This window comes from Phaseolus vulgaris, chromosome 1 (assembly GCF_051622355.1).
Source record: "Phaseolus vulgaris cultivar YP4 chromosome 1, ASM5162235v1, whole genome shotgun sequence".
In the NCBI taxonomy this organism is placed as follows: Eukaryota; Viridiplantae; Streptophyta; class Magnoliopsida; order Fabales; family Fabaceae; genus Phaseolus; species Phaseolus vulgaris.
In genome coordinates this window covers 16,870,469-16,883,012 of record NC_143498.1, presented here as the reverse complement: position 1 = coordinate 16,883,012, position 12,544 = coordinate 16,870,469, and the positions used below count along the sequence as shown (strand labels likewise).

General features: G+C 37.9%; 1 protein-coding gene across 1 annotated transcript; it reads right to left on the bottom strand.

Moving 5' to 3' along the window:
* Positions 1 to 9,333: 9,333 nt before the first annotated feature.
* On the bottom strand, positions 9,334 to 11,286 carry LOC137813597 (UPF0496 protein At3g19330). Its single transcript, XM_068615940.2, has 2 exons — positions 11,017 to 11,286; positions 9,334 to 10,933 (listed from the first exon to the last, which is right to left on the bottom strand). The coding sequence occupies exons 1-2, from the start codon at positions 11,096 to 11,098 to the stop codon at positions 9,897 to 9,899; spliced, it is 1,119 nt and encodes a 372-aa protein (XP_068472041.1). The 5' UTR covers positions 11,099 to 11,286; the 3' UTR covers positions 9,334 to 9,896.
* Positions 11,287 to 12,544: the final 1,258 nt, after the last annotated feature.

The following is a 12,544-nucleotide window of genomic DNA, read 5'->3' as shown; positions in this document are numbered from 1 at the left end:
CCTCTTCTTGAGAGGAGCAGTCGGTCTTTCCGTGCGTGAGGTAGGTTTCTGTATACGGGTTGAGGTATATCTCATTTTTATTCATTCTTTTTTTGATCGTTGTATGTTTCTGCAATACAATTTCATCAATCCCTAAGACTATATATATATATATATATATATGATGGGAAATTCAATGCAATAACAATAATATCTCAACAAAAGCAATACGCAGCGGATAACAATTTCCCCAACTTGCAAGAATATGTGAGGAGCAATAGCAAATAATGGCAACAACACAAAACACACTTCAAGAAGACACAAGAATTTTAACGTGGAAAACCTTCTCAATGTGAGAAGTAAAAACCACGGGCACAAGCCAGTCAATCAAGGTTCCCCTATGATAAAAAATATGGTTACAAGAGACTCAAATCACAGCACAAATTGTGCTCAATGACCAGCCAAATACCAATACAACAGAGATGAAAAAAGAGAACAAGGAACCTGAAAAATTCACAAACTGCAGTTACCGTACACGGCGTATATGTCACTGTTCCAGTGACTTTTGAACAATCCGAACGGTCAAACTGAAGAACCACGAGGTATGAACCTTTTGACAAAATTTCAGCCCGATCCAACGGTGGACGAAACCGCAGCAGCAATCTGAAAATTCCCGTTCTCAAAAGAAACGCTGAAAAATGCTGCTGCAGTGTGAGATGAATTTCTCTCTGCTCAAACACCTTCTGCAAGATCCGAACGGTCAGATTGAAGTTACACACAGTATGAACCTGCTGACAAAGTTTCAGCCAGATCCAACGGTGAACAAATCGGCGGCGGTGGTCGGAAGTTTCTGACGAAACTTTCTCCTTTTCTCTGCTTCACTATCACTCTCCATTTCACTCTCTATATCACTCTCTATGGATGGCACACTGTTGGCTCTCTCCAAGAGTTTCTGGATGGCTCTCTCTGCTCTCTCTCTTGCACCTTGACTGCACTCACTCATCCATTGAAAGAATGAAAAGCAAAAGGGACCTAACCTAATTTCACTGTGGACTGGGCCTCCACATAGGAAGTGAGCCCAAACCCAACAAATCTCCCCCTCACAACTATGTGGAGATGATTGCCAAACCGGCAATCTTGCAACAAGTTTCAGACTTGCTCCTCGGTAGTAACTTTGTCATCATATCAGCACAATTATCATCTGTATGAACTTTTGCCAACTCCAGAAACCCAGCTTCCAAAGCATCGCGTATTCAATGATACCTCACATCAATATGCTTGGACCTAGAATGGAAAGTTGAATTCTTACCAAGATAAATTACACTCTGACTATCACAAAATAGCAAGTACTTGTCTTGAACAAAACTAAGCTCTTGCAGGAGTTTCTTCACCCACAACAACTCCTTGCATGCTTTTGTAATGGCAATGAACTCTGCCTCAGTAGTGGACAATGCAACACACTTTTGTAATCTGGATTGCAATGCCACAGCTCCACCTGCAAATTTAATCACGTAGCTTGAGGTAGACCTTCTAGAGTCTATGTCTCCACCCATATCAGAATCAGTGTAACCTACAAGGGTAGGCTTATCACCTCCAAAACAAAGCCTCAAACAAGTCGTACCACGAAGATACCTTAAAATCCATTTCACAGCATTCCAATGCTCTCTACCTGGATTAGACATAAATCTACTGACTGTACCAACAGCATGTGCAATATCTGGTCTTGTACACACCATTGCATACATCAAGCTACCCACAGCAGATGCATAAGGAACCCGTTGCATATCTGACTTTTCATATTCATCAGAAGGACTTTGTTTTGTACTCAATTTAAAATGGGTAGCAAGAGGAGTGCTTACCACCTTAGCATTTTCCATCTGGAACCTCTGTAGCACTCTTTTAACATAGTTCTCCTGTGACAACCAAAGCTTCTTCTCTTGCCTATCACGCATGATTCTTATACCAAGAATTTGCTTAGCAGCTCCCATGTCTTTCATAGCAAATGACTCACTCAATTGCTTCTTCAACCTGTTGATCATGGAAATATCTTTCCCAACAATAAGAATGTCATCAACATACAACAACAGGATAATGAAATCATCATTAGCAAATTTTTTAACAAACACACAATGATCAGAAGTAGTCTTCTTGTAGCCTTGCTCACACATAACAGACTCAAACTTCTTGTACCATTGACGAGGAGCTTGCTTCAAGCCATATAGACTTTTTCTCAGCCTACACACATGATCTTCCTTGCCTTCAACAAGAAAATCATCAGGTTGCTTCATGTAAATCTCTTCCTCCAAATCACCATGAAGGAAAGCAGTTTTAACATCCATTTGCTCTACCTCTAAATCAAGAGTAGCAGCCAAACTCAGCACAATTCTAATGGATGACATCTTCACTACAGGAGAAAAAGTCTCATTGAAATCAATGCCTTTTCTCTGTCTAAAACCTTTCACCACCAATCTGGCTTTATACCTTGAAGATGTGGAATTGCTTTCTTGCTTTACCCTGTAAATCCACCTGTTTTCCAGAGCCTTCTTGTCTTTTGGCAATTTCACCAAGTCAAAAGTGTGATTATCATGCAAGGACTTCATTTCATCTTGCATTGCATCCAGCCACTTTTTCTTTTCTTCACTTTCCATGGCTTCAAGATAGCACTCCGGTTCTCCTTCATCCGTCAAGGTAACATAGTCATCAGAAGGATACCTAGTAGATGGTTCCCTCTGCCTATTAGACCTCCGAATTTGAACTTGAGGTGGTTCAGGAACATCACCAAGATCCTCGTCTTGTGACATCCCATGTTCCTCTTCAGTGTCATCAATAGGAACATCAAAAACATCTCCAAGTTGTTGATCATCAACATCATCATGTTGTTCATCACTCAGAACTGGATCGACATTAGACAATCTATTATCTGTCTCAGATGTTGTCTTCTTTGTCTTATCAATATCTTCAATGGTTTGATCTTCCATGAACTTCACATCACAGCTTCTCACTGCCTTCTTCTCAACCGGATCAAAGAACTTGTAGCCAAATTCATCCTGACCATAACCAATGAAGATGCACTGCCTTGTCTTCGCGTCCAACTTGGATCTCTCATCCTTAGGAACATGCACATATGCTTTACAACCGAAGACTCGCAAATGATCATACTTGACATTCTTGCCAAACCAAACCTTGTCTGGCACCTCAGCATTCAAAGCAACTGCATGACTCAAATTAATAACATGCACTGTAGTGTACAATGCCTCACCCCAAAAGTGCTTAGGCAACTTTGCTTCAGAAAGCATACACCTGACTCTTTCTATTAGTGTCCTGTTCATCCTTTCTGCTAAGCCATTCAACTGAGGAGTTTTAGGAGGAGTCTTTTCATGTCTGATACCGTGTTGCTTGCAATAAGCATCAAACGATCCACAATACTCACCACCATTATCAGTACGAATGCATTTCAGCTTCTTGCCTGACTGTCTCTCGACCAAAACATGAAATTCTTTGAATTTCTCTAGAACTTGGTCCTTTGTCTTCAAAGCATAAACCCAAAGCTTCCTGGAACAATCATCAATAAAGGTAACAAAATAAAGTGCACCAGTAAATGACTTTACCTTCAATGGGCCACAAACATCAGAATGCACCAGTTCAAGCAACTCTGACTTCTTTGTGGGAGGATGCTTCTTGAAGGATACTCTGGTCTGCTTACCAGCCATGCAATGAGAACATTTCTCCAACTCTGCACTCTTCAATCCCGGAAGCACATCCTTTTTAGCTAAACAATTCAGCCCCTTCTCACTGATATGACTAAGCCTTCGGTGCCACAAAGAAGCGTCCATATCCATGGCGTTCACACTGTCTTTAGCAACCAATGCTTTTGTCCAATACAGTTTACTGATTCTCTCCCCTTTGGCCACGATGAGATTACCTCTGGAGAGTTTCCACTTTCCTAAACCAAAGTGATTTTCAAAACCACTATCATCAAGCATCTGCACAGAAAGCAAATTAAAGCGGACATCTGGAGCATGTTTGACTCCTCTAAGCAACAACTGCATTCCCATATTGGTTTGCAAGCAAACATCACTAATACCAATTACCTTAGACACACCATCATTACCCATCTTCAACACTCCAAAATCACCAGAAGTGTAAGATGTGAAGAACTCCTTCCTTGGTGTAACATGCAATGTAGCACCACTGTCAATTATCCACATGCTCTCATCTGATACAAGATTAACTGAATCATGGTCACGGAGAATAATAAGATCATCATCAGAAATAGCAGTAGTAACACGATCATCATTGTCATGATGTTTCTCCTTCTGCTTCCCTTTCTTATCCTTGTTCTCCCTTTTCCATATAAAACAGTTTCTCTGAATGTGCCCTGTTTTGTGACAATAATGACACTCCACATTCTTGTATCTGGACTTGGATTTACTTCTGCTGTTCTGTCTACTCCCTTTCAGTTCCTTTCTCTGGCTTCTCCCCCTATTTTCAGTGACAAGTACTTCGGAATGAGATGAAGTACCATGTGCCTTCCTTCTCATCTCCTCATTAAGAACACTACCCTTGACACTTTCCAAGGAGACAACACCATCCGGGGATGAGTTTGTAATTGAAACCCGAAATGTTTCCCAAGAGTCTGGTAGAGTATTCAGCAGCCATAATCCCAAAACTTCGTCATCAAACTTGATGCCCATTCCTGCCAATTGATCTCAGAGTCCCTGAAAATCATTTAAGTGATCTGAAATAGAAGTGCTCTCCTTGTACCTCAAATTCATCAAGGAATTCAACAAGTATAATTTATTGTTCCCTGTACTAGAGGCATACAAAGTCTCAATCTTCTTCCACAAGGATTTTGCATCTTCCTCATTAGCAATGTGATTATAAACATTGTCTTCAACATACTGACGAATAAAACCGCAAACCTGCTGATGCTCAAACTTCCAATCCTCATCAGTTTTGTCTTTTGGCTTTTCAGTAGCAAACACAGGAAGATGCAATTTCTTCACAAATAGGATATCCTTCATTTTTCCCTTCCAAAAGTGATAGTTAGTGTCGTTCAAACAGACCATCTTATTTGTATTTGCCTCCATCATTCAAGCAGTCAAATAGCCCCAACCAAGGAGCTCTGATACCACTCTGATGGGAAATTCAATGCAATAACAATAATATCTCAACAAAAGCAATACACAGCGGATAACAATTTCCCCAACTTGCAAGAATCTGTGAGGAGCAATAGCAAATAATGGCAACAACACAAAACACACTTCAAGAAGACACAAGAATTTTAACGTGGAAAACCTTCTCAATGTGAGAAGTAAAAACCACGGGCACAAGCCAGTCAATCAAGGTTCCACTATGATAAAAAATATGGTTACAAGAGACTCAAATCACAGCACAAATTGTGCTCAATGACCAGCCAAATACCAATACAACAGAGATGAAAACAGAGAACAAGGAACCTGAAAAATTCACAAACTGCAGTTACCGTACACGGCGTATATGTCACTGTTCCAGTGACTTTTGAACAATCCGAACGGTCAAACTGAAGAACCACGAGGTATGAACCTTCTGACAAAATTTCAGCCCGATCCAACGGTGGACGAAACCGCAGCAGCAATCTGAAAATTCCCGTTCTCAAAAGAAATGCTGAAAAATGCTGCTGCAGTGTGAGATGAATTTCTCTCTGCTCAAACACCTTCTGCAAGATCCGAACGGTCAGATTGAAGTTACACACAGTATGAACCTGCTGACAAAGTTTCAGCCAGATCCAACGGTGAACAAATCGGCGGCAGTGGTCGGAAGTTTCTGACGAAACTTTCTCCTTTTCTCTGCTTCACTATCACTCTCTATTTCACTCTCTATATCACTCTCTATGGATGGCACTCTGTTGGCTCTCTCCAGGAGTTTCTGGATGGCTCTCTCTGCTCTCTCTCTTGCACCTTGACTGCACTCACTCATCCATTGAAAGAATGAAAAGCAAAAGGGACCTAACATAATTTCACTGTGGGCTGGGCTCCACATAGGAAGTGAGCCCAAACCCAACAATATATATATATATATATATATATATATATATATATATATATATATATATATATATATATATATATATATTCTTCATTAATTATTCACCATTACAGAAAATATGAAAATTTATTGTCTTGGTCTAACTCAACAACTGCCGAAGGTATTTTTATACACAAAATTCTTAAGGTCTTACAAAATTTAGAAGTCCTACTCGATACCAGCAACTTCTATATAATTTTCTTTTCCGAAGTATATGGGTGCTTGAAAACTTCAATAGAGTTCAAGTCGTAGGATTGAAAAAATAAAATCGTGTTGTATTCCCCAAAATTTGTAATTTTCTCTGCAAAATGCCTAGTAATGTTGGTGTCAAATTTCATTTTTGTGTACACAATATTTTAACAATTTTTCTTCCCAACTAATTCTAAAAGTTACTCTAGAGTCATATATGAGATTGATATATAAGGATCCCTTATGGATATATAAGGATCAGTTGGTCCTGTAAATTTTAGAACACAAACAGCAGACTTATGCTGCAGATATACATGTTGGCATCTTTAAAATTTGAATACCAGAATAATTTGATGAAACTAGAACTCTAAACCAAGGATCAGTAAATTACAGGTAGCTCAATGTTTTTTTTATTTATTAATATATATATATATATATATATATATATATATATAAAATAAGAGTATTTAAAGGATATTCCAATCATAAAGATCCAAATAAAGATCCAAACAATTCATCATCTACCACTACATATAATCATACAGAGCAAAGACAAAATTACATACATCTAAAGTTCCCTCAAATGCTCCTTATTTATTGCAGCAGCATTATCTTACCTATTCCAGCACCAAGGATTTCTACACTCCCTATATGCTCATCAAATGTAGCATAATCTCCTAAGGTCCTCCTTTTTGCATATTGTGAAAACAGTGGCATGGCACAATGTGCACCAAGAACACTTGAACCCATACCTCTCCACGTGAGTTAGGCCTCCAATCATTACCACAGCTTTTAAAGATGAATCCTAGTGCACCTTCCATTCATCCTGAAAAGCACCCCTCCTTGCCCCTAGTTCCTCTACGACCACGACGACCTCTGCAACAACTCTGGAAAGCTCCTCCACTCTTCAATACTTCCTTAGCTACATTACAGGTAGGTCAATGGTGTTGATATCATATGGTTCAGGTAGGTCAATAGACGAGAGGTATATTCTCCTCATGGTGATCAACGTTTGCTTCCAGAGTGTGGAAGTGTAAGAAACCAATTGGTTTTCTTTTACCACTTCCATAACTTCTTCGTACAAAAGTCCATCCTATTCTTGCGTGTCTTGGAAACATTCCAGAAAAATCTATTTCTAATATATTATTAATTACATAATTCAAAACTCATTTCGGATTATACAACTACGTAACATGAAAATACATTTCAAATTATATAATTTAAAATGTTTCTTCTGGATTGTGTAATCCAAAAATACAAACAAGAATACATTTTCACAGACAATCTAAAATTCTAGAAATATGTTCTAGATTACGTAATTCAAAAATGCATTCCAAATTAGGTGGAAAAGGTAATTGGCTCTTACAGCAGACTTAGTAGGTCCAAAAGCACATGAATAGTAGGATAGTTGCAAATTAGAAAAGAACAGGAGTAAGATAATAGAAGGTTATTGACATGGAATAGAAATTTGGGGAGAGTAGGGATGATAATAGCTAGGTTTGGATACTACAATTTTAGTGGGATACCTGCATTGTAAAATAATAATCAGACCCATATCCGTATAGGTAACAGTGACAATTTCTATACACCTAAATCCTTATCCACTAGATACTTGTATGCTACTTAGATCCACTACTTAACCTTAGTTAATCTGAATAAAGTCAGCTCTTCTGCATTGGATTCACAAACTAATAAAACACAAATGCGATTATAATCCTAATATTAATGATGGAAAAAAAAAATAAAAAGAGTTCCGATTAAAACTAAAAAAAGTAGTTTAATTGAAGAAAATATTCAAAAGGAAATCTAATTCACTAAATAAAATTCTTTAGCTTAATAAGAAAAGTTGTGGACTTGTAATTCTAGATATAAAATATAAATAATATATTATGCAAGTTTGAGTAGGACTGGGTACAATGTCTCAGTATAATCATCAATAGATATTGCAAATGTCCAAGTCTGACGTCAAATAGTATGAACTGATCCGTGGAGTAATCAAGTGTTTGGCTCTCCCCCTTAATATTTAACTTCTGAGAGATGAGTTCTCTAAATGCTTGAGTATTCTATCTAGTATTAAAACTGGTTTTCTAAGTTTTGGAAAGGATTAGTTAAAAGGGGTTAAACACTTCGGGATTATGGAATGCTTGATGTAAGTGTTGGGTTCTCTCCCTCATAGCTAACTTTTGAGGGGGGGATTTCCCAAGTGATTGGGGATATTTGCAACCTATCAGTTTAAAATAGGTAAATTACCCTACTCGGTCATAGATCAAGTTCATGGATAAAAACATCATATCTTTGGTGACAACATATTCAAATACATGGAATGCCAGAATATTACAAAAGTAATTTTAGTTAGATCTTAAAAGAATTGTTTTAAAACTAATACTTTTCGTGCAGTAAGTTCTTCCAACATCAATCATTTTAGAACTTATTAAGATTCAATAAATAACTGGATAAACCAGCTTGTGATCTAAACCATTGTATATTTTATCAAACAAACAGGTATGTTGCATTCGACTTGATCTAATTCTATCTCCATCTATGCTCACCTGCATAGGATTTGCCTTATATGTAGTAACAATATCTTGAAACGTAATCTGACTAGAGACAGCAGGATAGAAGTATCAGTTGACCAGGTTCTTGGGAGAACTATTGTACTGTCAAAATGCAGCTTGTAATGTAGTTTTCAGCCTTACAATTGGACCTGTAATGTAGTTTTCTGCAACTGATTTATTATAACAATATAGGGTGATGTTATCAAAAGCTCAGAATTTCAATTAAAAAGCTCAAATAGTACTTGGTGAATTGTTCATGATGAAATGCAACATTTACGACTAAGATTTGAACTGAAGAATAGGAAATACTTTTTTCTCACATTTTTTGAAAAACTAAATTACAAAGATTCTTGGATGAAAGTCAACGAGAACAAATTAAAACAAAGAAATTGTTGTATTGAAGAGTAAACTAAAAAGACAAACAAACAACATACAGTAACAATTGGGTAGAATCTATAACTTAGAAAGATTCGTCAAACAAACTAAACAGTTAAAACAACACACGGCAAAGGAACTCCATCCCTGGCATTATGAACAGAGCTATAAAGAGATAAATCGGAAATTAACATAATTAGCACTCTAAAGTGCATCATGATGCATACAATTGATTACATACCATATATGACCGCAATCTGTTCATGAAATATCATCCCTACACAAATGTCCTTCTAAGATCCTAAAAATGTGATGGCAAGTAAAAGGTTGCCAGCACTGGCTGTCACCACCACTATCTCAAATGAATGAACCGGATGGTAAATACATCCAACCAAAGCAAATAAATTTGATGTATATAACTACATATATCATATAGAGCCAGTCTGCCAAATTATAAACAGAGTCTACACCTTTAATTGCAGGGTCAGTAACACATTTGCATGAATCAAGAATCAGCAACTATCATCACATAAGAAACAAAAAAAATCAGTCTGAACCAAGATTTTAAAAAGCAGTCCAAGACCACGATTTTGTTTGAAACATCAACGGTTTTGGTGTCTCATTGACGCAATTACAGCCATGCCAACAAAATTCGACTGCAACTTCGCACAATACCATGACAGCAACAAAACTGTGAGCACGACCATGATTTAAAACCACAAAAGAAACTAACTATAGAGTTTGATGATGGCATATCTCTTTGAGAAGCGCATATCTGGCCTTGTTAACACTGTAAAAGCAGAAGAATATATGTTGCTCAAGATCCCCAAGCAAATGCTCCAAAACAGGTTGGTTCTTTCTAAGCTGTTTAAGCACCTCCTGAATCGGATGTCTCTCCCTTCCCCTCTCCAACGCAAACCGCACGAAAGCCTTATCAGCTTCCACCGCGGTTTGAAGCCGATCAACTAGGCTATCAATGGTGTTAATGTCATTCACCACAAGAGTTCCATTCTCCGCAGCCTCTAGCTGCTTCAACCTCGCAAGGTTCCTCGTCTTCTGCCGGGGAACACAAAGCGGCGCCGCGACAACGGCAGCGAAACCAATTGCTGCATGGGCAGCGACAAAGGCGACGGCGGCAACTGCGGCGACGGAAATAACAGCGCAGCCGGCGGTAGCGTGGCGGAACATGCGGATTCGCGAGTGGCACTTGCGGAGGTCGCGCTGGATGTCGCCCTTGAGGTGGGTGAAGCTGTCGCGGAGCTGGTGGAGGCGAGCGAGCGCGAAGGGATTCTCCTGGCTGTCGAATTGGAGGAAGAGGTCATAGGCGCGGTCGCACTGGGCCTGGGAGAGCGGCGGCCCGTCGGCGGGGAGGACGGCGAGGAGACGGGAGAGCGGCTCGTAGAGGTTGCGCGCGCGGAGGATGGTGAGGTGGAGGCGGAGACAGAAGTCGGAGGTGGTTTCGCTGTAGTCGAAGTAAGTGGAGACGAGGCGCGTGAGGTTACTGCTGGGTTTGGACTTGGCGAGGGCTTCGCGAACGCTGTTGGAGTCCGGTTGGAGGACCTGGGATAGGACGTAGCGGTGGTGGGAGTCTTCGTCATGGAGGTCGTGGACCTGCGAAGGCGCCTGGATCATGGAGCGGATCTCGTTGTAGGAGTGGGCCTGAACGGCCCGGTGGAACTCTCGCGACACGTTTGGGCTTGCGGTGGAAGCGTCTTCATCTTCTTTTGATTCTTCTTCTTCTTCATCTTCTTCTACTTCCGTGGAGTTCCCTACGAAACAAAACGAAGATTCGGTGAGACATTTTCACAAACAGGTTGGGATGAGAGTAAAGAGGTTTTGGTTTCGGTTTTACCTTGAGAATTGGGATGGGAAGGTGTGGGAAGAGAAGTGTTGGTGTTGGGAGTAGAAGGTCTCACTGAGACGCATTCCAGCATATCTATTTAAATACTTTGCTAAAACTTTCTATTCTTTTCCCACCTCCTTCCATACAACTCTATCTCACTACCCTGCGTATAACCGCCGAAGAGACTCACACTTTTTTGTTTGGCTTGTTCTATGCTGTTTCTGTTTCAGACTTCTTTCGAATACATTTCCAACACCTACATTCATTCTTCTGCTCATAGATAACTCTACCGTTGATTTTATTTTATAGTTTTCTTAACAAACTTACTCCATTAAATTCACATGGACCCAAGTTATTTTTCATCAACATTATATGGTTGGAAAATAATCATAATAATAATATTAAAAAAATAATAATTAACTTCTAAGTATCCCGTGAATTTAAATACTTTTTTATTTTATTAAGTTTTATTTCAGTCTAATGTTATTTGGATTTTTTGTCAAATGATGGTGTAATCATTATTTCATATGTTCATTTAAAACTTACCCATCACTCATTTCTTCTCTCCTTAATTTATTTAAATTTGTTAGTCAACTCATTCATGCACAGAAAAACAAACACAGAGTTGAAAGAGAATAAGAAAGAAATGAGCAAGTTATTCGTGAGTTTGAGATGGAAATAAACGTCGAGTCATTCCTTTTACAACAAAAAATCAAACCGGAGTTAGTTGGAAAAAATAAAAAATATTTTTGGAAATCAATAAAACGAATATTTTTAATAAAATTCAAATTGAAAATAATTAAATTTATAACATACTTAAAACTAAATTAAACCTTTAAAAAATAATTCCTATTCAAATCAATTGAAAACTCTCAATTTATATGAGTGAACAATTAATCACATTGCTTCAATAAAAAAATAATCATGTGAAACCTTTGAAAAATAATTCCTATTCACATCAATTGAAAACTCTCAATTTATATATGAGTGAACAATTAATTGCATTGTTTCAATAAAAAAGTAATGATGTGAATAATTGAGAAAGTTCTAATTAATATTAGTCAAGAAATAACATCAACCAATATTGTTCCAAAAAATAATTTTAGTCGACGTTGATTAAAAAACATCACCTAAAAATAATTTGAAGTGACATTAATAGAAAACATTATCAATATTGACAATGAAAACTCCTACTAACATTGCCTAAGAAGTAATAGTAACCTATATTGACAAAATAATTATTCTTGGCAAATGTTAGTTAAAATTATCTATAATGTGAAAATATGTATTTGAAATTTATCCTTATTTAAATATTTTTTTAACTAAGATTTTAGTTTGCATCCTTTATAATCCATTAGACAAAAGAAATGTTGTTTGATGAATTTTTAAAACAAACTAAAAAATAGTTAAGTTAAGTGATTTAATTAAGTTGTTGAGTTGTTTTCGTAGTTTTCTCTCTCTGAAGCAACTAAATTAGGGTTTTTGAATTGGGATTTTTGAATATGGCTTTTTATTTTACGTGAATGGTTATGCAATG